The 25,914-nt window shown below is 49.9% G+C and overlaps 1 protein-coding gene across 4 annotated transcripts in view; it reads right to left on the bottom strand.

Moving 5' to 3' along the window:
- PEMT (phosphatidylethanolamine N-methyltransferase) overlaps nt 1-15,721 on the bottom strand; it is a 91,751-nt gene extending 76,030 nt beyond the window's left edge. For 3 of the 4 annotated variants that reach the window (XM_069734695.1, XM_069734693.1, XM_069734696.1), the window contains exons 1-2: nt 15,604-15,712; nt 13,021-13,128 (exon numbers count right to left, since the gene is read on the bottom strand). In XM_069734695.1, coding sequence (XP_069590796.1) covers nt 13,021-13,128; nt 15,604-15,624 — 129 coding nt within the window. In that variant the 5' untranslated portion in view covers nt 15,625-15,712. Of the gene's footprint in view, nt 1-13,020; nt 13,129-15,583 lie in introns of all 4 variants that reach the window. The other variant, XM_069734694.1, reaches the window with a different exon arrangement.
- Nucleotides 15,722-25,914: the final 10,193 nt, after the last annotated feature.

Raw genomic sequence — 25,914 nt, 5'->3', positions numbered from 1 at the left:
GGACTATTTTCCAGCTGATCTGATTTATTCTCAGGCACTAGTAATCAGGAGTGATCATTATGACCAGCTGGCGTTACCTACCTGTATTTTTCTTCTTGTTTTAACTGGTACAATACTGTAGCTACACAGGTCACGTGATGACATTTGGTTGGCCGGTTACCGGCGTACATCATCATTTAGCCGTGCAATATGTTGCAATAAGCAAGATGTTTCCTGCAAAATCTGGGAGCTCTGTAAGTATCAGCCAAATAAAAGGGGGGAAAAAAATGGCCTGAAAATAAATAATTGCCCGTTAGGAATCTAATTGTGGAACACACGCTTCTGTCCAGGACAACGGTCTTGTGTCTGGATGGATGACCCAAGTCTCATCACGGCGCAGTTACTTGGCAGTCAGGAGTCTCGGCCATGGCTGGGCTTATCTGGATTGCGGCTGAATGGTCAAGGTCCTGATGGCAGAAGAGCCGGAGCGAGCGGAGGTCAGGGTGATGTGTGCACTGCAGAACCAGAACAGACGGATGAGCATGTTATACAAATACTATTATTCATGACAATGCAGTGTCAACATGTGGTCCCAAACGGAGTATTAAAGGGGTTTACTGGTCCAAAATCATCAGAACTGTGCACCTGATGGCCGCACTGGTCTCCTGACACCCCCGATGGCCGCACTGGTCTCCTTAGCTCTAGCTAATCGGCTAGACACCAGGGATATCACCGCTAATCGGCTAGACACCAGGGACATCACCGCTAATCCGCTAGACACCGGGGATATCACCGCTAATCCGCTAGACACCGGGGATATCACCGCTAATCCGCTAGACACCAGGGATATCACCGCTAATCCGCTAGACACCAGGGATATCACCGCTAATCCGCTAGACACCAGGGATATCACCGCTAATCGGCCATACACCAGGGATATCACCGCTAATCGGCTAGACACCAGGGACATCACCGCTAATCCGCTAGACACCGGGGATATCACCGCTAATCCGCTAGACACCGGGGATATCACCGCTAATCCGCTAGACACCAGGGACATCACCGCTAATCCGCTAGACACCAGGGATATCACCGCTAATCCGCTAGACACCGGGGATATCACCGCTAATCGGCCATACACCAGGGATATCACCGCTAATCGGCTAGACACCAGGGACATCACCGCTAATCCGCTAGACACCAGGGACATCACCGCTAATCCGCTAGACACCGGGGATATCACCGCTAATCCGCTAGACACCAGGGACATCACCGCTAATCCGCTAGACACCGGGGACATCACCGCTAATCCGCTAGACACCGGGGATATCACCGCTAATCCGCTAGACACCAGGGACATCACCGCTAATCCGCTAGACACCAGGGATATCACCGCTAATCCGCTAGACACCGGGGATATCACCGCTAATCCGCTAGACACCAGGGATATCACCGCTAATCCGCTAGACACCAGGGATATCACCGCTAATCCGCTAGACACCAGGGATATCACCGCTAATCGGCCATACACCAGGGATATCACCGCTAATCGGCTAGACACCAGGGACATCACCGCTAATCCGCTAGACACCAGGGACATCACCGCTAATCCGCTAGACACCAGGGATATCACCGCTAATCCGCTAGACACCAGGGATATCACCGCTAATCGGCTAGACACCAGGGACATCACCGCTAATCCGCTAGACACCAGGGACATCACCGCTAATCCGCTAGACACCAAGGATATCACCGCTAATCCGCTAGACACCAGGGATATCACCGCTAATCGGCTAGACACCGGGGATATCACCGCTAATCCGCTAGACACCGGGGACATCACCGCTAATCCGCTAGACACCGGGGATATCACCGCTAATCCGCTAGACACCAGGGACATCACCGCTAATCCGCTAGACACCAGGGACATAACCGCTAATCCGCTAGACACCAGGGACATAACCGCTAATCCGCTAGACACCAGGGACATCACCGCTAATCCGCTAGACACCAGGGACATAACCGCTAATCCGCTAGACACCAGGGACATAACCGCTAATCCGCTAGACACCAGGGATATCACTGCTAATCCGCTAGACACCAGGGACATCACCGCTAATCCGCTAGACACCAGGGACATAACCGCTAATCCGCTAGACACCAGGGACATAACCGCTAATCCGCTAGACACCAGGGATATCACTGCTAATCCAGTACACAACAGGGCTATCACCAGTAATCCATTAAGCACCATGCATGATTGCTAATCCACTAAACACCAGGGGTATCACCACTAATCCGCTATACACCAGGGATATCATTGCTAATCTACTATACACCAAGGATATCACCACTAATCCACTAGACACAACCGAAAATCCGCTGGGCACCACAGACATCATTGCTAATCCACTAGACACCAGGGACATCACCACTAATCTGTAGGGAACTAGACGACCATGGTAAGACAGGCAGGTTTATCTGAGGGGTTTGCACACTGCGGCCATTGATTGTGTTGGTCTTGGTGAAACACTGCATCCCAATACCTGGACAGTTGACATTTACCAATATAGCGGCCCCCTCCACCCCCGCATTATGTATATATAGGAATGAATGTTCGGGTTAGCATCAGTCTCCGATCACATCGGCTGCAGTGAGCGTCCCCAGTTATAAATGACGACGTCCAGGACATAATCTGCACATTATCTGATTCTGTTGGTAATTTCAGCATCACATAGGAATGAACCGATGGGATGGGGGGAGCAACCGGTGGGCTGGGGGGATGCGACCCATGAGATGTGGGAAGAGCGACCCATGGGCTGGGGGAGCAACCTATGAGATGTGGGAAAAGCGACCCATGGGCTGGGGGGAGAGACCGATATGCTGGGGGGAGCGACTCATGGGCTGGGGGGGAGAGACCCATGGGCTGGGGGGGGGAGCAACCCATGGGCTGGGGGGAGAGACCGATATGCTGGGGGGAGCGACTCATGGGCTGGGGGGGGGGAAAGACCCATGGGCTTGGGGGGGAGCGACCCATGGGCTTGGGGGGGAGCGACTCATGGGCTTGGGGGGAGCAACCCATGGGCTGGGGGGGAGCAACCCATGGGCTGGGGGGGGGGGCAACCCATGGGCTGGGGGGAGAGACCCATTGGCTGGGTGGGGGAGCGACCAATGAGATGTGGGGAGAGCGACCCATGAGATGTGGGAAGAGCGACCCATGGGCTGGGGGGGGGGGGGGAGGAAGCAACCCATGGGCTGGGGGGAGAGACCAATATGCTGGGGGGTGAGCGACCCATGAGATGTGGGAAGAGCGACCCATGGGCTGGGGGGGGGGGGGGGGGGAGGAAGCAACCCATGGGCTGGGGGGAGAGACCAATATGCTGGGGGGTGAGCGACCCATGAGATGTGGGAAGAGCGACCCATGGGCTGGGGGGGGGGGGGAGGAAGCAACCCATGGGCTGGGGGGAGAGACCAATATGCTGGGGGGGTGAGCGACCCATGAGATGTGGGAAGAGCGACCCATGGGCTGGGGGGGGAGCGACCCATGGGCTGGGGGGAGAGACCAATATGCTGGGGGGAGCGACTCATGGGCTGGGGGGGGGGGAGCGACCCATGGGCTGGGGGGGAGCAACCCATGGGCTGGGGGGAGCGACCTTGTCTTCACATGACGGAACAGAACATAAGTAGCATACTAATTTGTCAGGTAATGATATGTGTACAGAAAAATCCTTAACGAGTTTATTTTTATCTGTTCTCTCTGGAAGCCTGCGGCAGGAACGATGCGAGCGGGGCCGGGACTGACGAGAGAATGACATGCTCACCACCCGCACGCTCGGCCCTCAGCTTTGACCTCCTGTTGCTCGCTTGTAATGGAGCGGGGCCGAGCGTCCTTCTTCGTGAGCGGCACAAACATGCAGTGCTCATCGTATAATCGCTCAGGTATGGGATCATAATACATGTGTGCACAGAGCTGCCAATCCCTGAAGACTGCTCATCACAGCTGAGGGTTTGTTACAACTGCATCCAGATTAGACTGCAGTCTATGAGCGAAGGAACTGTTCACACTAACGTTATTCCTCGTCCGATCAGGGTTGCTGGCATTCTTCTAAGCTTTACCAGCGTCAGTTTTTGCCACTGAAAAGATCAGAACCCCAAAAGTCAAAGTCTTACTTAGTAATCGATGCCAATGTAAATACACCAGCATCGCAACTCTGCCCTCTCCTGATCGTTTACTACAATCCGTCGGTACAGGTATTTGTGTGGCAGATTGCTTTCTAGTAAGTGTTTTATCTCATTCCAGATCTGGATTCACAGTTACACAGTGCAGTACTGCTGTATAATGTCCTACATGCTGCTGCTCATGAACATGTGCTAGATAGAGGCAGGAGAGTAGGAATCCCTCATGTGTGTGTGCTGGGTATGGGAGACATCGTAGCAGCTGGTCTCATCTCATCAGCTCAGAGACCACTGATAATTAGAGATCGAGCCTGCGGAGGGGAAACCTGGTGAAAACGCAAGTCCATAATGGCCAAAAATGGTGTTCTGTGCACACACGACAGCAAGCACTGAAATGCAAAGTATAATAGAAAGTTGCAGCACTCTTCTTTATACAGAGGGGGCTTATTAGGGGTACTGAACCATTATCATTTCTATCAGATGGATCCACATGTATCATGTAATCCGCTCGCCAGCAAACCATGAAAAAGGGAGATGAGCCGAGAGTAGAGAGACCTCCGACAAACCGCGGCCAAAGCAGCAGATGGGCCAATATGGGTCTTAATGAACGGCCTCCACGTTGGGATTTGAGCTGATGATTTCCCTCGGATCATCCCCTGCACCCCCCACACTCCGGGGGCCGTGCATTGTATACCTGAGGTTCACCATTTCAGCAGCGGCCACTGTTACGTGTGGACCAGTGACGCATTTCATGCCGGAGGTCGTCCAGGTGCATAGAAAGACAGATTGGACTCCTGGGTCTCTCCGGACGCCCCGTGCTCAAGACAACCACAAGGGACTTCTCCATCAGCAACATGTGACAAGGGTTAAAGGGCAATTCCCAGATGCCAGAGACACTGCAAATACAGATGCACTATTGACAAACTGCTGCCGGCCCCCAGAAATCCGAGAACAGGGGTCCCAAAGTCCTTTGTAAATGGATGGGTAGTGAGCCTGCCCGCCCACCGCTCCATTCACTTCTATAGGTTCATGAGAGCAGAAGAGTGCATGTGTAACCATTCAGTGCATTGTTGTGTTCCTCCCCCATACTTTACACTGCAGCTCTGCCAGTTAAGTATGACAATTCTAACTCAGCCACAAAGTGAAGACCCCATAACGCTACAGAGCGGGGTGCAGACGTACATCACAAAGCACAATGCCGAGCGTCGGATGGAGTGGTGTAAAGCCGCCATCTCTGGAGGAGACGTGTTCTGTGCAGTGACGGATCACACTTCCCTATCTGACGTCTGATGGAGGAGTCTGGGTTTGGTGATTCCAGGAGAACGTTACCACCTGACGGCATTGTGCCCCCTGTACAGATGGTGGAGGAGGATAATGCTATGGTCTGTTATCAGGGGGCCCCAGCACAAGACATTGTGGACAATGGTATCTTCAGGATTTGTGAGAACAGTTTGGGGGAAGGCCCTTTTCTGTTTTGACGGTGCGCAGTACACAAGCTCCATAAAGACATGGCATTGGTGGATGGGTTTGGTGACCTCAGCCCCATCCAACATCTAGAATGGCGATTGTGACCCCGGCCTCCTCCCATTATCAGTTAGACCTCACAAATGACCCTGGCTTCCTCCCATTATCAGTGTTAGACCTCACAAATGCTTAAAGGGACACTGTCACCTGAATTTGGAGGGAACAATCTTCAGCCATGGAGGCGGGGTTTTGGGGTTTTTGATTCACCCTTTCCTTACCCGCTGGCTGCATGCTGGCTGCAATATTGGATTGAAGTTCATTCTGTCCTCCGTAGTACATCTTGCCTCGTAGCAATCTTGCCTTGCGCAGGTGTGTACTATGGAGGACATAGAATGAACTTCAATCCAATATTGCAGCCAGCATGCAGCCAGCGGGTAAGGAAAGGGTCTATCAAAAACCCCAAAACCCCGCCTCCATGGCTGAAGATTGTTCCCTCCAAATTCAGGTGACAGTGTCCCTTTAAAGGAGCAAAACTTCCCACAAATCTGCTAAATAAAAAAAAAAAACACCTTCCCAGAAGAGCGTGAGCCATTATATCTGCAGAGTGACGACTCCATATTACGGTCTATGGATGTAGAATGGGAGGTCAGAAGGGCTCCTCTAAGTGAATGTGGAGGGGCACATACTTTTCACTATGTAGTGAGTCTTATTGATTAGCAGACAGCGATTACATAAGGCTCAGGGACGTATCCTCCGGTGATCGGGGGCTCAGGCGCAGACACAAAGCTTTTACTTAGAACGAACAAACTCATAAAACACAGACAGGAAAACAAAGCGGAGCTGAGTTCACGTTCCTCAAGGCTGCAGGAAGAAGCTGTACATGTACCGACAGCACAAACCGCCAGCGTCAGCGCTCCATACACCTGAAGGAACACACAGATCTCGCCTGTCCTCTCGTACGGTTTGTGTCCCAACGGAGAAATCCGGCAGCCGCAAGTTCCTGGAGTCCAAAATCTTCAGCGCTTTCTGAAAAGGGGAACTTTAAGCATCAAAGAAAAGGAAGTAAAGGGCGACTTCAGTAACTACTGGTACTCACCGATTAGAACATGCAGAGACTGGAGTCTCCTTTTAAGGCCCCATATTTATATACCGTATATATATATATATATTTTAATTGGAGTATTTGTTCAGACATGTGCACATGTTTTTTCTGTAGTATACTGTTTGCCAATATCATTAAATAAAGGCATTTTTTATACATCTAGTCTAGTATTTATTTATATATATTAATTGTTCCGTATTTATATCCATTGTTTGAGTAGTCTTGTTTGGTTTTCTCTTTTGAGTGGTCTCCACTTTTTTTTTTGCACTTTTTGGCCATCACCGTGGAGGGGTAATTAATATTATATATTCAGTCACAAATATTTGGGTATATGCATATATAACCCCTGTATAATTCTATAGTGTAATCTGGTGTATTCCCATCAAGTGTTTCTTCCATATAATGTTCAGAAGCAGCAGCATGGAGGACATTATATACAGCAGTACTGAGCAGTGTTAATGTGATTGCAGCTCTATTGTCTATGTAGAACATGTTCAGAAGCAGCATGGAGGACATTGCAGTGTAGCTGTGATTCCAGCTCTGTTGTCTATATAGAGCATGTTCAGAAGCAGCAGCATGGAGGACATTATATAGCAGCAGTAATAAGTAGATGTGATCACAGTCTCCATGTAGAACATATTGAGAAGCAACAGTAGCATGGATGTCATTATACAGCAGTACTGAGCAGTGCATCTGGGATTCCAGCTCAGGGATGAGAAAAAAAAAACCCTTTGTAGAAAGTAGTAGCATGGTCTGTGTGTCTCTCTGCCTCTGTCTCTCTGGTTTGGTTTATGCAAAGTTTGCTAAAAGGAGCAACAACCATTTAGATCATTCCAGATGATAACCCTAGTGGAAGTTTGCGCCATTAAGATTATTGAAACTAAAAAGGGACCATAGCGGCACATAGGTGTCCAAGTCATAATGATGCCCAACTCAATGTGAATGAAGGAAGAAAAGTAACAAAAAACAATAACACCAAGAGAAATAGTCACTTTTTTTTTTTTTTTTTTTTACAAGAAAGACCTTTTTTATTTTCTACCTGCGAGATCATAAAGTTCCAAATACAGTCTTTCCAGAAAACGATAAGCCAGGTTAGATGGTCCGATCCCCTAGAGTCGCGAGTCCTCGAGCAGTAGGTCACATCCTGAGCGGCGGGTACGACGTGAACATCGAGCACACACACCGCCATCCGTCGGCCTTAAATTTGGTCCCCAGTGGGTTAACTTACTTTATTAATTTCACATACAGCAGTTGAATGTTACTGCGGAGAAGGACACCCTGTACCTGCACAAGCTGCTGGAGCGGGGAGCTAATGACAAAATACAAAACACAAAGCCGAAATCCAATCCCCCCCCGACTGTACCCATCACAAATCCGCAATCACTGGATGTACGCATCCTTCTAATTGCACTGGGGCAGCGGCTCTCGAGTCCCCAGACCACAGCACATGGGATAGAGTTCCCTATTCTTAAGTAAGGGCGCACTCTGGAACATTTCCCAGGAATGGCCGGGGCCGCCTGGAGCTATCGGGTGACCGCTCCGGTAATGGAGAAGAGCGCCTTGATCCCAATGTGCTGAAGAATGGGAGAAGGGGGTGGTGCAGGGACAGCAACGTGGAGGAAAAGCCGAGGAGAACACGAGTACGATCTGTGCAGACGCCGAACAAGCAGCAGATGCAGAAACACTGAGAGCATTGCGGCTGCAGCTGTCAGCCTGGCGTCCTCGCAAGCAGTATCGCCCACGTACGTTTATTGTGGGAACTCCGCAGCCAGGATGTATCAGATACATATCGCAGCTACAGGTCACGATCTCTCAGGTCAGGTCACGAGTTCATCCATGACTGACACTTTCCTGACTTCTTGTAGCAGGGCGTTCTTTGTGTGCAGCTCTGGCAGTGACTGGAGCACAGACACGATGTGACCCTGCGGTGTATCGTCTTGCTCAGTACGATCCTACACACTTTTCCATCTCTGCGTAATATGGGGTGAATATGAGCAGCGCGCAGGGTGCGGACAATCCCAGGATGAAGGCCACCGCCCGGGAACATCTGCCGCCCGTATTATAGGAGTCTGCAGCCCCTGAGCCAGCCTTCCGGGTCACCGTGAACGTATTGGGGACATGAGGAGCTTAGATACACTGGATCAGCATACATAGTGCTATACAGTATACCCCAGCTGTGTGCCGCAGGGTGCGGACAATCCCAGGATGAAGGCCACCGCCCGGGAACATCTGCCGCCCGTATTATAGGAGTCTGCAGCCCCTGAGCCAGCCTTCCGGGTCACCGTGAACATATTGGGGACATGAGGAGCTTAGATACACTGGATCAGCATACATAGTGCTATACAGTATACCCCAGCTGTGTGCCGCAGGGTGCGGACAATCCCAGGATGAAGGCCACCGCCCGGGAACATCTGCCGCCCGTATTATAGGAGTCTGCAGCCCCTGAGCCAGCCTTCCGGGTCACCGTGAACGTACCGGGGACATGAGGAGCTTAGATACACTGGATCAGCATACATAGTGCTATACAGTATACCCCAGCTGTGTGCCGCAGGGTGCAGACAATCCCAGGATGAAGGCCACCGCCCGGGAACATCTGCCGCCCGTATTATAGGAGTCTGCAGCCCCTGAGCCAGCCTTCCGGGTCACCGTGAACGTACCGGGGACATGAGGAGCTTAGATACACTGGATCAGCATACATAGTGCTATACAGTATACCCCAGCTGTGTGCCGCAGGGTGCGGACAATCCCAGGATGAAGGCCACCGCCCGGGAACATCTGCCGCCCGTATTATAGGAGTCTGCAGCCCATGAGCCAGCCTTCCGGGTCACCGTGAACGTACCGGGGACATGAGGAGCTTAGATACACTGGATCAGCATACATAGTGCTATACAGTATACCCCAGCTGTGTGCCGCAGGGTGCGGACAATCCCAGGATGAAGGCCACCGCCCGGGAACATCTGCCGCCCGTATTATAGGAGTCTGCAGCCCATGAGCCAGCCTTCCGGGTCACCGTGAACGTACCGGGGACATGAGGAGCTTAGATACACTGGATCAGCATACATAGTGCTATACAGTATACCCCAGCTGTGTGCCGCAGGGTGCGGACAATCCCAGGATGAAGGCCACCACCCGGGAACATCTGCCGCCCGTATTATAGGAGTCTGCAGCCCATGAGCCAGCCTTCCGGGTCACCGTGAACGTACCGGGGACATGAGGAGCTTAGATACACTGGATCAGCATACATAGTGCTATACAGTATACCCCAGCTGTGTGCCGCAGGGTGCGGACAATCCCAGGATGAAGGCCACCACCCGGGAACATCTGCCGCCCGTATTATAGGAGTCTGCAGCCCATGAGCCAGCCTTCCGGGTCACCGTGAACGTATTGGGGACATGAGGAGCTTAGATACACTGGATCAGCATACATAGTGCTATACAGTATACCCCAGCTGTGTGCCGCAGGGTGCGGACAATCCCAGGATGAAGGCCACCGCCCGGGAACATCTGCCGCCCGTATTATAGGAGTCTGCAGCCCATGAGCCAGCCTTCCGGGTCACCGTGAACGTACCGGGGACATGAGGAGCTTAGATACACTGGATCAGCATACATAGTGCTATACAGTATACCCCAGCTGTGTGCCGCAGGGTGCGGACAATCCCAGGATGAAGGCCACCGCCCGGGAACATCTGCCGCCCGTATTATAGGAGTCTGCAGCCCATGAGCCAGCCTTCCGGGTCACCGTGAACGTACCGGGGACATGAGGAGCTTAGATACACTGGATCAGCATACATAGTGCTATACAGTATACCCCAGCTGTGTGCCGCAGGGTGCACGTGCGAGGGGGGCGCTGGGGGCCACAAATAACACACCAACAATTAACCCCATAGTGTCCAGCGCCCTACATGTAGATCATTTATAATGCGGTGAGTGCCGTGTGGTTCTAAGGTTGTGTCACTCATGATAGGCTTAGGTACTGCAGCTCAGCCGGCAAGTCTTCTAACCCCATCACACATGATATTGGCTCCTAAACTGCCACATATCTAATCATATCATGCGTGATACAGTCATCAGAGCCGTGTACCTAATCCCATCCGGCGTGATGCAGTCTTCCAAGCCGTGTACCTAATCCCATCCGGCGTGATGCAGTCTTCCAAGCCGTGTATCTAATCCCATCCTGCGTGATACAGTCTACAGAGCCGTGTATCTAATCTAATTCCATCATGCGTGACAGTCTTCTGAGCCGTGTATCTAATCCCTTCCTGCATGATACCGTCTTCCGAGCCGTGCATCTAATCTCATCCTGCATGATGCAATCTAGAGCCCTGCATCTAATCCCATCTTGCGTGATACAGTCTAGAGTCGTGTATCTAATCCCATCTTGCGTGATGCAGTCTACAGAGCCATAATCCCATCCTGCGTCATGCAGTCTTCCAAGCTGGGTATCTAATCCCATCCTGCGTGATGCAGTCTTCCGAGCTATGTATCTAGTCCCATCCTGCGTGACGCAGTCAGAGCTGTGTATCTAATCCCATCTTGTGTGCTACTGTGTGCTGAGCCGTGTATCTAATACCATCCTGGGTGATACACAGGTCATCAGACGCTATCTTCTAAGCCATGTATCTAATATTTATCAGATACACGGCATAGCACACAGAGTAAGGCCGGGTTCACATTGCGTCAATGGCAATGCGCTGACTGCATCCGTTATATAGCAGCATTAACTCTATGTAACGGATGCGTTAGCGCACCCATTGACTGCCACTATGTAGTGCATCGCTAACGCATGTCATAATCGACATGCGTTAGTGATGTGCCGTCATTCTGTGACGGACCCTCGGACACGGGCTGCCGCGTTTCCGGGTCCATCACCGATAGCGTAGGTGGAGCATCTGCGCTATCGCGATCACATAACGTGATCTTTGAAAGGCACTAGCGTTGGTGCAGTCCGTTTAACACATGCGTTGAAAGGACTGCACCAACGCAATGTGAACCTAACCTAAGTCTACCTTGTGTGATACTGTCTGCTGAACAGCAATAACAAGTACCGGACTTAGATACAAATAGTGAGCATCTCACAGCACAGACTTAGATACATCATGTGCATCTGAGCAAGTGTAGGTCTGTGGGATCATTTCACACTGCATCATGTATAATGGGCTCAGATGCTTCTAGCAGAGGATAATTGCATTAATATGTGACCCCCTCCCTGCAGGTCAGGTGTCTGTACGGCTCCATCTGCTATGTAATGACACCAGCGCCTACACCCCCGGGTCTGCACTCTCCTGGGGCGGCAGATGCTCTTCGGTTGATCTAGATTTGGGCGACCGCTGTACAGCGAGCAGCTGCCAATTTGTAAGAAACTTCAGACCAAACGTCACCTGTACGATACGGCGACCACAGACTGCGAGAAGCGGCTGCCGTAGAGATCTACCCACCATGTATATCTGTGCCATCACCAAGCAGGTGCCCGCCCGGTGCCATCACCGAGCAGGTGCCTGCCCTGTGCCATCACCGAGCAGGTGCCTGCCCTGTGCCATCACCGATCAGGTGCCCGCCCTGTGCCATCACCGAGCAGGTGCCCACCCTGTGCCATCACCAAGCAGGTGCCCGCCCTGTGCCATCACCAAGCAGGTGCCCGCCCTGTGCCATCACCGATCAGGTGCCCGCCCTGTGCCATCACCGATCAGGTGCCCGCCCTGTGCCATCACCGAGCAGGTGCCCACCCTGTGCCATCACCGAGCAGGTGCCCGCCCTGTGCCATCACCGAGCAGGTGCCCGCCCTGTGCCACAGCCGTGCCATCAGCGTCTAGGATTGTCCGTGTCAGAGAAAGTCGGACGACAACCAATATGGCCACCAATAAAGCTCACACAGGGTTTGTAGATACAGAGATAGGATTAGATGCACAGTTCAGCTGACAGTATCACATGAAAAGCAGGTGCCAAAGACAGTCAGGGCATGCTGGTAAATGTAGTCCACACCAGCTGTGCTGGAAAGTCCCAGGTTGTAGACCACTCCTTAATGGGAATTTAAATGAATTGCAGCTTTCCCGGAAAGAGAAAAATTATTTTGGTAGCCAATAAAGTATGGTCACCACACGAGCGATAATGTTAATTAGTGTCTTCGGGCTTAGTGTATTTTGTACAAGTTCCGGGTCCTGTTTCTGCAGTTATGAGCTGTACAATATACTGCCTCTCCTCCCTGCACAGGCTTGTTTACATCCCTGCTAATCACGCGCAGTCAGGGAAGCTTAAGGGAGAGTTCACAGAAGTGTCCGCTCCGATCAGACGGGAAGTACTCACCACATTCCAAAAAAGCGGGTTGAATATTATACAAGCCACAGCGAGCAGGAAGTTGTAGTCCGTCAAGTCCACATAGCGCGACAAGCCCGCCATCAAGGACAGATCAATCTGCAAGAAGAAAAAGGTTAGATTTTTGTTAGAGGCTGCTGTGCTCTGCATAGGAAGCGACCAATATTACAAAGCTCAGTAAAATGAAGTGTTTTGTTATCTCAGTCACTGCCTATGCAGAGCACAGCACCTGATGATAAAATATCTCCACTGCTGCGCTCTGCATAAACCAGAGAAGAAAGTAGATGAGCAAGTAATGAATGAAGACCATACAGATATCATAGAATGTTAGAGTTGGAAGGGACCTCCTAGGTCATTGTGTCCAACCCTCTGCTAAATGCAGGATTCACTAAACCTTCTCAGACAGATGTCTGTCCAACCTCTGTTTGAAGACTTCCATTGAAGGAGAACTCACCATCTCTCGTGGCTGCCTGTTCCACTCATTCATCACCCTCACTGTCAAAAAGGGTTTTTCTAATATTTAATCTGTATCTTTTCCCTTTCAGTTTCATTCCATTGCTTCTTGTGTTTCCACACACGGCGCACTCGCATACTGGGATACAGCGCGGTTCTTTTTGCAATAGTTTCGCCTTTGCCTCTTGCACTGTCCTTGGCTTATGATGCCCAGCTGGTCTACAGCACATACCCGCTGCAGCAGGTCCCTATAATTTGGACGCTCATGACCGCTTACAAAGCAACCCCTTCACATCCAGTTCATGTTAAAGTATATTCTGATGAAGGTCGTGTGACGGACCGAAAACGTTCATAACCATTTTTGTCTAGAAATAGACTAAGTTAGGCTTAGGGTTAAGGATAATCAGAGCTAGAATTAAAATAGAGTTAAGGTACCGTCACATTAAGCGACGCTGCAGCGATCTAGACAACGATCCCGATCGCAGCAGCGTCGCTGTGTGGTCGCTGGAGAGCTGTCACACAGACAGCTCTCCAGCGACCAACGATGCCGGTCCAGGATCCTGATCGCTGCTGCCTGTCAAACACAACGATATCGCTATCCAGGACGCTGCAATGTCACGGATCGCTAGCGATATCGTTCAGTGTGAAGGTACCTTTAAGGTACCGTCACATTAAGCGACGCTGCAGCGATCCAGACAACGATCCCGATCGCTGCAGCTTCGCTGTGTGGTCGCTGGAGAGCTGTCACACAGACAGCTCTCCAGCGACCAACGATGCCGGTCCCCTGGTAACCAGGGTAAACATTGGGTTACTAAGCGCAGGGCCGCGCTTAGTAACCCGATGTTTACCCTGGTTACCAGCGTAAACGTTAAAAAAAAAAAAACACTACATACTTACCTACCGCTGTCTGTCCTCCAGCGCTGTGCTTCTCTGCACTGACTGTGAGCGGTGACGTCATCGCTGTGCTCTGCTTTCCGGCTGGCCGGCGCTCACAGTGCAGAGAAGCACAGCGCCGGGGACAGACAGCGGAAGGTAAGTATGTAGTGTTTGGTTTTTTTTACGTTTACGATGGTAACCAGGGTAAACATCGGGTTACTAAGCGCGGCCCTGCGCTTAGTAACCTGATGTTTACCCTGATTACCAGTGAAGACATCGCTGAATCGGCGTCACACACACCGATTCAACCATGTCTGCGGGAGATCCAGCGACGAAATAAAGTTCTGGACTTTCCGCTCCGACCAACGATGGCACAGCAGGATCCTGATCGCTGCTGCCTGTCAAACTGAACGATATCGCTAGCCAGGGCGCTGCAACGTCATGGATCGCTAGCGAGATCGTTCAGTGTGACGGTACCTTAAGGGATAGACAAGAGATAAGAATGGTTTAGGCTTAAGGCTAGGGAAAGACAACGTTAGGGTTAGGCAATACAAGTGCTTGGGGACAAAGGATTCAATACTGGGAAAGAACTCAGGGAGGAATAAGGGTACACAGGTTAGGGGGGCACAAAATGCTTGCCTTGCCCCAGGCATTATAATTCCATGCTATGCCACTGGCTGAGGCACAAGGGACAAAGTGTCTCATTACTCAGCAATCACAGCCGCTGCCTAGAAAACAATGACAAGGCTTTGCTAGAAATCAGAAGTCACACAGCTGAGAGAAGCTTCCGAACAAAATCCTGCAGCACCAGATGCAACCTGTACTTCATCCTCAGACATCAAAGTGTCAACAGAACATCATGATCCGATCCCACGTGACTAGATGACCATTGCATACACTAAAGCAGAAACATAATGTAATCGCCTTATTACACAAGATCTATGGTCCCTCTGACTGATGGCCTCACTAGTAGTGGGTTTAACCCCTTCCACCTGTCCAACGCCTAATCACTTTGGGATAATCCCTTTAACTAAAGGGGTGGTGTCCATCTCCTGCCCAGTTCCCTCCTTCCCTTACAGTGACCTCATTTTCACTGAATCTGAGTGGTAATTCTCGGTGCGCCTTTGTGGACAAGCCCTTTAAGGGTAACCATGGAGAACACTAGCTGTCAGAAGATAAGTAAAACTAATAGTTATGAGGACACCATAGAACATGCAGTAATTACCATAGAGTAATCCAAATTACCGAGCCCTCCACAGCAATCATAAGCTACGTCCGCCAGCCTGGCCTACATCCCGGACACGGAGGCTCCTGTCACCTAACACGTGGACCGCTGACAACTCTCACTCACTTCCGGGTTGCGAAAACGTAACTTGGATTCTGATTGGCTGAGTAGAATTCATCGCGCCTATTAGTTTATGTAAGACGCTTTCTGATTGGCCGGCGGCGCGGTTTGCGAATCATCAGCCTCTTGATTGGTTGTGGGCGGAAGCATCGTTGCTGCCGCCGCTGCAGTCTCATAATGGTTGCTATGACAACAGCATCCATTAATGCTCTTTTTAATGGAGGAAATTAGTTTATGAGTGACTTTTGTGAAGTGAAATCAGCTTCTAATAAATGATATTATTGCTGAGTGCCTCAGAGAGAGCTCTGTCACCTCAGAGAGACACATTATTGCCCAATTTACAGATTTCATGTCAATTATGTTTTCTGCAAAGCAATAAGCTGGTAAAAGAAAAAAAAATACAACAAAAAAAACACAGGGTTGGATTTTTCTGGCCTCCCGCCATGAATTCATGTCTAAAAACTCAAGTTATGGACAAAACATACCGACAAAATGGCCGCTCAGCATCTATGGCGTTATTTTTTAATTAGACGCTATTTCGTATATGACAAATTTACGTCTTTTGTCGCTGTCTGTAACAAAATTGCAACAGGGTTTTGGGGGAAAATTTTTTTACCAGCCGGGATACATTTAGCTTTATGGCGCCAGGTGAAGCTCCTTTTAGAGGCCACTTTCCGTCCAGGCCCATTGTCTGTCAACTCTACACACAAAAAATTCCATAATGGTGGATTTCCTGAAAGTTTACTGACTCTTCCCTGAGCCCTTGCAATCTCCTCTTTTTTTTTTTCTGGGAAAGTTGCCATAAAGCATAAATATGGGGTATAATGGCACTAATTTTCCCATACAGGGGGATCCCCGGAAAAATCGATATGCCATGTAATTTACTTTTTACATTGAGCGACATATGTGCCTTCTTGCCCATTTCGGTGCCATATGTTGGCCATACAAGTTGGGGCGTTTCTTGACTTACATGAGAAAAAATCATAAAGGATCGGGATTCCATGATTTATGCAATTAAGGCCAAATTCTGTCTGGTTGGTATTGGGACACCCCTGGCCAGTATGCATTGCGGCCCATATTTGAACGTTTCGTGTTGTCCAATCAAGGGTTAATTCACATATGCCAATTTTGAGGCACAGAAGGAGGAAGTGACGGGACCTGAAGGTCATCATGGCATGGGCCCCCATGTACCACGGGTCTGGTTTTCTCTCATGGGCCAAAGGGACCTTTTGAGCCCCCTTGGGCACCAAAGCGACTTCAACCCCTGCACCCACTATAGATACCCTCTGTGGCAGAGCTCTAAGTCCTTCTTCCATTTCATGTAGGCAGCGGTGGAGCACCCTTTGAAGTGGCGGGCATTTTGCAGAAGACTTTATTAGTGTCTGTAACACTGTCGTCTCTGCCTGCTGCCCCCAGCAAAGTTACTGACTGCTGCAGCCCCCGTCCCTCACTTCCTGCTCCAACTGCTGATGCCCAGGGTACACGCACTTCGCACAGATCCCAGGGCACTGTGCTTAGATCATGGGCGTGGTCCCATCCTCTTAAAGGGAATCTGTCACCCCATTTTTCGCCTATAAGCTAAGGCCACCGCCATCAGGGGCTTATCTAAAGCATTCTGTAATGCTGTAGATAAGCCCCTGATGTACCTGAAAGATAAGAAAAACAAGTTAGATTATACTCACCCAGGGGCAGTCCCGGTGTGATCCGGTCCGATGGGCGATCGCAGTCCGGGTCCGGCGCCTCCCATCTTCATGCGATGACATCCTCTTCTTTGCTTCCTGTCGCGGCTCCGGCGCAGGCATACTTTGTACTTTGTCTGCCCTGTTGAGGGCAGAGCAAAGTACTGCAGTGTGCAGGCGCCGGGAAAGGTCAGAGAGGCCTGGTGCCTGCGCACTGCAGTACTTTGCTCTGCCCTCAACAGGACAGATAAAGTATGCTTGCACAGGAGCTGCGACAGGAAGCAAAGAAGAGGACGTCATCGTATGAAGATGGGAGGCGCCGGACCTGTGACACCCCCCATCGCACCAGACCGCACTGGGACCACCCCTGGGTGAGTATAATTTAACTTGTTTTTCTTATCTTTCAGGTTACATTGTGGTTTATCTGCAGCATTACAGAATGCTGTGGATAAGGCCCTGATGGCGGTGGCCTTAGCTTATAGGCAAAAAATGGGGTGACAGATTCCCCTTAAAGGGACAACACATGCCATTCTAAAGTGCCTCCAGGCAATGGCTTTGAGACACTCATTTAAGGCACTGGCACCTGAAGGGAGGTGCCATCCAACGTTGTAAGTTAGTTCCTAAACACTCTTGTCAGTTCTCTGGTCCCAGTGTTCATATTCCTGTATACCTGCCTATCAGCTGTGTCTGCCTGCCTGTCTATCAGCTGTGCCCGGCAGCCTGTACATTAGCCGGTCCCGTCGCAGCAAGCTCATCTGCACATCAGTCGGTCCAGCCGCACCTGCCAGTGCTCATCTAGTGTTTCCGTGGTTCCCGTGTTCCTACCCCACCTGCCTGCATCTACTGTACCTTCCTTCAGGCCATGCCAGTTACCCGTCTGTAGGGGGTCAGCAGCCATCAGGTTAATCCTGGTGTAGCACCTGGTCCCACCTCCTTTGTCTCCCCTCAGATCACGGTATCGTCAGCCGCTGTGTATCAGAGGTCAGATTTGGTGAGGCACCTAGTTACGTCCCTCCAGGCTTTGGTTGGGCCGTGGCTCACTGGTTACACCACACAGCCCGTTACAGCATCCATTAATAGTGAGACTTTGGGAACTAAAGGAAGTCCGCTAAGGTACAAAAAGTGAGAATATTTTGACTGTGCACAGATCCTCGGCACGTTACTGTCACCGCTGTGATGTACCCCTATGGGACATCTGGATCACAATCTCTTTTTTTTTTCTCTTTTCCTCGTGTCACGTTGACATTTTCATTCATCCTACCTCCCCGTGCAGGGGATGGGTGTTTTCCCAGCTGCCCCCATTCTCCGTGTGCGCGATTCCACGTGTTCTTCTATGACGTGGTGTTTTGATGAGTTTCACTCCCCTGTGTTTGTACAAGGTTATGTTTTGCAGACTTTCACTTTGCCGACTCCAAGGCCTTTTAGTTACTTTTCATGAGATAGATAAGTCCATTTCTGGCTGATATATATCCAAACTTGAATAGAGCAGGGGGAGGGGGGGAAGGGATTTTCATCTCTCTAGAAGTTTGCAAATTTGCTTTAAAGGGACACTGTCACCTGAATTTGGAGGGAACAATCTTCAGCCATGGAGGCGGGGTTTTTGGGTGTTTGATTCACCCTTTCCTTACCCGCTGGCTGCATGCTGGCTGCAATATTGGATTGAAGTTCATTCTCTGTCCTCCATAGTACACGCCTGCGCAAGGCAAGATTGCACCTTGCGCAGGCGTGTACTACGGAGGACAGAGAATGAACTTCAATCCAATATTGCAGCCAGCATGCAGCCAGCGGGTAAGGAAAGGGTGAATCAAACACCCGAAAACCCCGCCTCCATGGCTGAAGATTGTTCCCTCCAAATTCAGGTGACAGTGTCCCTTTAAACGTGGATCTGTCACTTGCTCTAAATATGCAATTTTACTAATTTATTTTTACCTGGTGTAAATGTCGCTGTTCTGCTGAATCCGGTGATGTTTTTCTTTTGTTCCTGCGCCTCTCCAGTCCTGAGATATGGCTCCCTCTTCCCTTTACATAAATCAAGTCTTTTTAGCCAAGTGGGCATGGTTCTCAGCTATTCTCCTCTTGAGGGCTCAACCCAGTTGGCTAAAAAAAACATTAGATTTATATACAGAAAAGAGAAGGCCATATCTCGGGAACGGTGAGGAGCAGGAACAAAAGAAATACAACACCGGAATCGGGAGAACAGCGGCATTTACATCAGGTACACAAATTAAACATTTATTACAATTAAGATGTCCCGTTTTAAAGAAACATTTTGCTTTTAGCTCAAAAGTCTTATCTTTCACTCTCAGCAAACTAGCCAGTGAAACTTTTCCATTTCTGCTGTTATGTCTATTAGTGTTTAGTAAGTAGTTTACAAGGCAGCTTTGCAAGTATACATATTCATTAGTATTTTACCATTATTCCTTTACACTTTAGTCATTTTTAAGGGGGTTTAACACGGCTGATGGTACCTCTTAGCCAATTTTCTACTGCATAGTTGTAGCATCCACTGGCTTGTCTCAGGGCTCATTCACACAAGTATATTACAACTTGTAAAGTGATAGAATTTGGATGGCATCACAGAAGTCATCAGGCCATAATATATCTACATAGGATTCTGATTTTATTTGGATTTATTTTTTTTCACCTTACTATAGAGATGTTCATAGCATTACATCTAGAAGAGAATATCATAGTCATGTTGTATCATATAAGGAAGTCATGTTAAAACTTGACAACATCAAAGAGGACCTCTCACTGTAAATGTTTGATTTTTTTTTTTTCCTGATATAAATGTCGCTGTTTTTCTGAATCCGGTGATGTTTTTCTTTTCTTCCTGCTCCTTTCCGTTTCTGAGATACGGCCCTCTCTTCCCTGTATATAAATCTACCCTTGCTAGCCAAAGGGGTGTGGTCCTCAACTCATCTCTTGAAGACCACGCCTCCTTTGCTTAAAAAGAGTGGGCCATTTCTCAGGAACGGAAAGACGCAGGAACAAAAGAAAAACATCTTTGGATTCAGGAAAACAGCGGCTTTTACACAAGTTAAAATATACTATATATTTAGGGAAAGTGACAGGCCCCCTTTAAGAATGGTAATGCTTCCAAAACAGCACATTTTGGTGTTTTTTTTCCAAATATTGCTTCTTTTGTGGTCTTTTTTGCAAGTATGTGTGTAATGGCACATGGAGCGTATAACAGGACAGAGTCAATGTGCCGCTGGTCTGCTCTGCACTGTACTGTGGCACTTAATACAGGTGCATTGGTTGCAGTCACGCTCGACCTTGAGGGTGGTCAAAGGCTCTTCTGCCACTTAAGAAGGCACCAGTACTCATAGTGGATGTGGTAGGTACGGGCTTTTTATACACTTTGCATTGAGGTCCTAAAGCTTAAAGTTAAAGCTTTTTTTTTGTCTATGTTGAGTGTAGGCAGAATTCCCCTTTAAATCTCAATACTTGGTCCTGTATCGAGCAGATGCAGCAGCCATTACCTTGATATGGCTCTTCACATAAATAATAGATGAAGAACACGCTGTTTATGAACAGCTGATCTCAGCGCTGATCTACCGGCTCCGGTTACTCCAGGTGAAGCCACCTGACCTCACATTGCGCCGTGGGCAATCCGGGCCGCTGAGGACATGGAGAGCAGCGCAGCATAACACCGAGATCAATATGCTAAGTGAAATAAGAGGAATCATCCTTCCAGAGTCTGTCACACCTGGCCGGGAGACGGATTTATCCACAGACATTTATATATTTACGGACCACGTCCATGGAGCGCATCTGTACACGTAAGGACAGGCCCCCAAAGTTTGGTCTTGGCGCTGCCCTGTACGTGAGCGCTATGGCAGGATCTCATGAGCATCACTCCTTATTCACCTTTTGGGGCTCATCAATGTTTCAGGGCCTAGGTACAGCTCTGTACCCCCCCCCACCCAGGGTTATAGATTGCATCAATATACATGCAAGTGCTGATCCACGCGCCCAACGTAACCATCGACAATGATTTGCTCAATGTGATGGAACCGTAGAACCATGAATGTGAATACAGTCTGTGACATATGGCCGAGCATTGGAGAGTCACGCACAAGAACCCGCCTAGGAGGCTTCTGAGGAAGATGGGAGACCTCACAGACTTAGTAGATGGAGCCATGACATCCAAGCCATGAGTCAAAAAGGTAGAAAGAACTAGGTAACAATGGCAGGAAGAGCGTGAAGAAATACTTTGGTGTTGTCACCCCTCGTAAAGTAATAAATGCCCCTAGTGCCACTTTTTAAAGTAAAATGCCCTGAGGGCTGCCCTGTAAAATAATAATGCTCTAAGTGTCCCCTTGTGAAGAAATAATGCCCAAGAGCCCTGTAAAGTAATAATGCCCAGAGTGCCCCTCTAAAGTTATAATATCCCGAGTGCTCTCTTATCAAGTAATAATTGCCTGACTGCCCTTGTATAATATAGCAATGGCCCAAGTGTCCCCGTGTCAAGTAACAATGGCCCGAATGCCACCGTGTCAAGTAATAATGGCCCGAATGCTCCCTTGTCAGGTAGCAATGGTCTTTGTGCCCCCTTGTCAGGTAACAATGGCCTGAGTGCCCCCTTGTAAGGTAACAATGTCCCGAATGCTGCCTTGTCAGGTAGCAATGGCCTAAGTTCACCTTTGTTAGGTATCAATGGCCCGAGTGCCCTCTTGTCAGGTAACAATGGTCCAAGTGCCTCCTTGTCAGGTAACAATGATCCGAGTGCCCCCTTGTCAGGTAACAATGGCCCAAGTGCCCCCTTGGAACGTAACAATGGCCCGAGTGCCCCCTTGTCAGGTAACAATGGCCCAAGTGCCTCCTTGTGAGGTAACAATGGTCCGAGTGCCCCCTTGTCAGGTAACAATGGCCCAAGTGCCCCCTTGGAATGTAACAATGGCCCAAGTACCCCCTTGTTAGGTAACAATGGCCCGAGTGCTACCTTGTCAGTTAACAATGGCCCAAGTGCCCCCTTGTCAGGTAACAATGGCCCAAGTACCCCCTTGTAAGGTAACAATGGCCTGAGTGCCCCCTTGGAACGTAACAATGCCCCGAGTGCCCCCTTGGAACGTAACAATGGCCCAAGTTCTCCCTTGTCAGGTAACAATGGCCCGAGTGCCCCCTTTTCAGGTAACAATGGCCTGAGTGCCCCCTTGTAAGGTAACAATGGCCAGAATGCTGCCTTGTCAGGTAACAATGGCCTAAGTTCACCTTTGTTAGGTAACAATGGCCCGAGTGCCCCCTTGTCAGGTAACAATGGTCCAAGTGCCCCCTTGTCAGGTAACAATGGTCCGAGTGCCCCCTTGGAAGGTAACAATGGCCCGAGTGCCCCCTTGTCAGGTTACAATGGCCCAAGTGCCCCGTTGTCAGGTAACAATGGCCCAAGTGCCTCCTTGTGAGGTAACAATGTCCCGAGTGCCCCCTTGTCAAGTAACAATGGCCCAAGTGCCCCCTTGTCAGGTAACAATGGCCCAAGTACCCCCTTGTCAGGTAACAATGGCCCGAGTGCCCCCTTGTCAGGTAACAATGGCCCAAGTGCACCCTTGTCAGGTAACAATGGCCCAAGTGCCCCCTTGTCAGGTAACAATGGCCCAAGTACCCCCTTGTTAGATAACAATGGCCCGAGTGCCCCCTTGTAAGGTAACAATGGCCCAAGTGCCCCCTTGGAACGTAACAATGCCCCGAGTGCCCCCTTGTCAGGTAACAATGGCCCAAGTGCTCCCTTGTCAGGTAACAATGGCCCAAGTGCCCCCTTTTCAGGTAACAATGGCCTGAGTGCCCCTTTGTAAGGTAACAATGGCCACAATGCTGCCTTGTCAGGTAACAATGGCCTAAGTTCACCTTTGTTAGGTAACAATGGCCTGAGTGCCCCCTTGTCAGGTAACAATGGTCCAAGGCCCCCTTGTCAGGTAACAATGGTCCGAGTGCCCCCTTGTCGGGTAACAATGGCCCAAGTGCCCCCTTGTCAGGTAACAATGGCTAAGTGCCCCCTTGGAAGGTAACAATGGCCCGAGTGCCCCCTTGTCAGGTTACAATGGCCCAAGTGCCCCATTGTCAGGTAAAAATGGCCCAAGTGTCCCCTTGTCAGGTAACAATGGCCCGAGTGCCCCCTTGGCAGGTAACAATGGCCCCAGTGCCCCCTTGTCAGGTAACAATGGCCCGAGTGCACCCTTGTCAGGTAACAATGGCCCAAGTGCTCCCTTGTCAGGTAACAATGGCCCAAGTGCTCCCATGTGAGGTAACAATGGCCCAAGTGCCCCCTTGTCAGGTAACAATGGCCCGAGTGCCCCCTTGTCAGGTAACAATGGCCCAAGTACCCCCTTGTTAGGTAACAATTGCCCGAGTGCCCCCTTGTAAGGTAACAATGGCCCAAGTGCCCCCTTGGAACGTAACAATGCCCCGAGTGCCCCCTTATCAAATAACAATGGCCCAAGTGCTCCCATGTCAGGTAACAATGGCCCAAGTGCCCCCTTGGAACATAACAATGCCCCAAGTGCCCCCTTGTCAGGTAACAATGCCCCAAGTGCCCCCTTGGAACGTAACAATGGCCTGAGTGCCCCGTTGTATAGCAATAATGCTCACTAAGCGCATTCTTAACCATTAATATTGCCTCCTGACATCAGTAGAATGAAGATAAAATGTTTTCCGCTGCGGCAGGGAATGTTGTCCTATGCGTGTTTAGGGTGGACAGTGGTGATCACATGATCAGACATCCATGAGCCACATATCAGGGGCCCGAGAGACATGGGTTGGAGACCCCTAATTTACCCTAGTGGGAATCCATTAACTACCTGCATATATGTTATTTCAAACATTGCAAAATCCGTCCCAAAATCAGATAGTCGGGATTTGATTGCAATGATCATCGCAGCGCCTCAGACCTCAGCCCCATGACCTCAGGTTATAAGCAGGTTCAGAAAGGAAAATGGCGGACAGTAGCCGGAGGAGGCGCTACCAGCATTACATAACGGCGCATGTTTCGGACTGGTGCATCCTGTTACGTAAGACGTCGCTTTACTGTAAATGGAGATCTTAGTTTGCAAAGAAATGAAAAGCCCAATGGTAATAAATTGTGTTAATTGATGTAATGGCCGCCGATCACTCCGGCCGCTGCCTCCTGCAGCCTTTCGCTTTCACGTCTCTCCTCGTAATTAATGAAATAAAGCAATAATGAGTTTTGTAAATCATCGCTCAGAATGGGAGGTAATTACCCGCGCTGGGTGGAGAAGTGCAATCTGAGGGTAATGAGTGCGTAAAAAGTCAGAAGGGGGCGACGGGCACCATGAATTCAAGAGTGAATAAAAATGGAATAATATCTAATTAACCAAGAAACAAGCGGGTATCACGGATATGACCGAGGAGGAAACCTGATGATCGTCATCGCCCTTAATTACTTTATATTTCTATCCAAAAACGGCATACTGCAGGTTTATCAATGTGCAGCCATAGAGCCGGGGTATGGGGGTCCTGAAACCTGGGGCAGGAGATGTGGGACATCAGATGGAGCACTTCTATTATCAGTGCCAGATAGTCTGCCCCCCAGTGCTAACCCAAGCTCCCCTAATACCAGTGTCAGGCAGTATGCCCATTAACCGTTTCAGCCAGAACTCCCCACTAGCAAGCCTGAACTTCTTCATTAGTCATGCTGGCCAAAGCACCACCGTAACAGTGCCATCAGCAGTGGACAGTGCCTCAATAACAGTGCCATCCTTAGCTATCGCACGTCCAGTGCCCCATTAACAGTGCCATCCTTAGCTATCGCACTTCCAGTGCCCCAATTACAGTACCATTCTTAGCTATCGCACTTCCAGTGCTCCAGTAACAGTGCCATCTTTAGCTATCACACTTGCAGTGCCCTAGTAACAGTGCCATCTTTAGCTATCACACTTCAGTGCCCCAGTAACAGTGCCATCTTTAGCTATCACACTTCAGTGCTCCAGTAACAGTGCCATCTTTAGCTATCACACTTGCAGTGCCCTAGTAACAGTGCCATCTTTAGCTATCACACTTGCAGTGCCCTAGTAACAGTGCCATCTTTAGCTATCACACTTCAGTGCTCCAGTAACAGTGCCATCTTTAGCTATCACACTTCAGTGCCCCAATAACAGTGCCATCTTTAGCTATCACACTTCAGTGCCCCAATAACAGTGCCATCTTTAGCTATCACACTTGCAGTGCCCCAATAACAGTGCCATCCTTAGCTATCACACTTCAGTGCCCAAGTAACAGCGCCATCAGCAGCGGACAGTGCCCCAGTAACAGTGCCATCCTTAGCTATCACACTTCAGTGCTCCAGTAACAGTGCCATCTTTAGCTATCACACTTCAGTGCCCCAGTAACAGCGCCATCAGCAGCGGACAGTGCCCCAGTAACAGCGCCATCCTTAGCTATCCCACTTCAGTGCCCCAATAACAGTGCCATCCTTAGCTATCACACTTCAGTGCTCCAGTAACAGTGCCATCTTTAGCTATCACACTTCAGTGCCCCAGTAACAGCGCCATCAGCAGCGGACAGTGCCCCAGTAAC

The sequence above is a fragment of the Ranitomeya imitator genome, chromosome 7 (genome assembly GCF_032444005.1).
Source record: "Ranitomeya imitator isolate aRanImi1 chromosome 7, aRanImi1.pri, whole genome shotgun sequence".
NCBI classification, from domain to species: Eukaryota; Metazoa; Chordata; class Amphibia; order Anura; family Dendrobatidae; genus Ranitomeya; species Ranitomeya imitator.
Note: the sequence above shows the minus strand (reverse complement) of the source record. Positions and strands in the feature narration are given on the sequence as shown.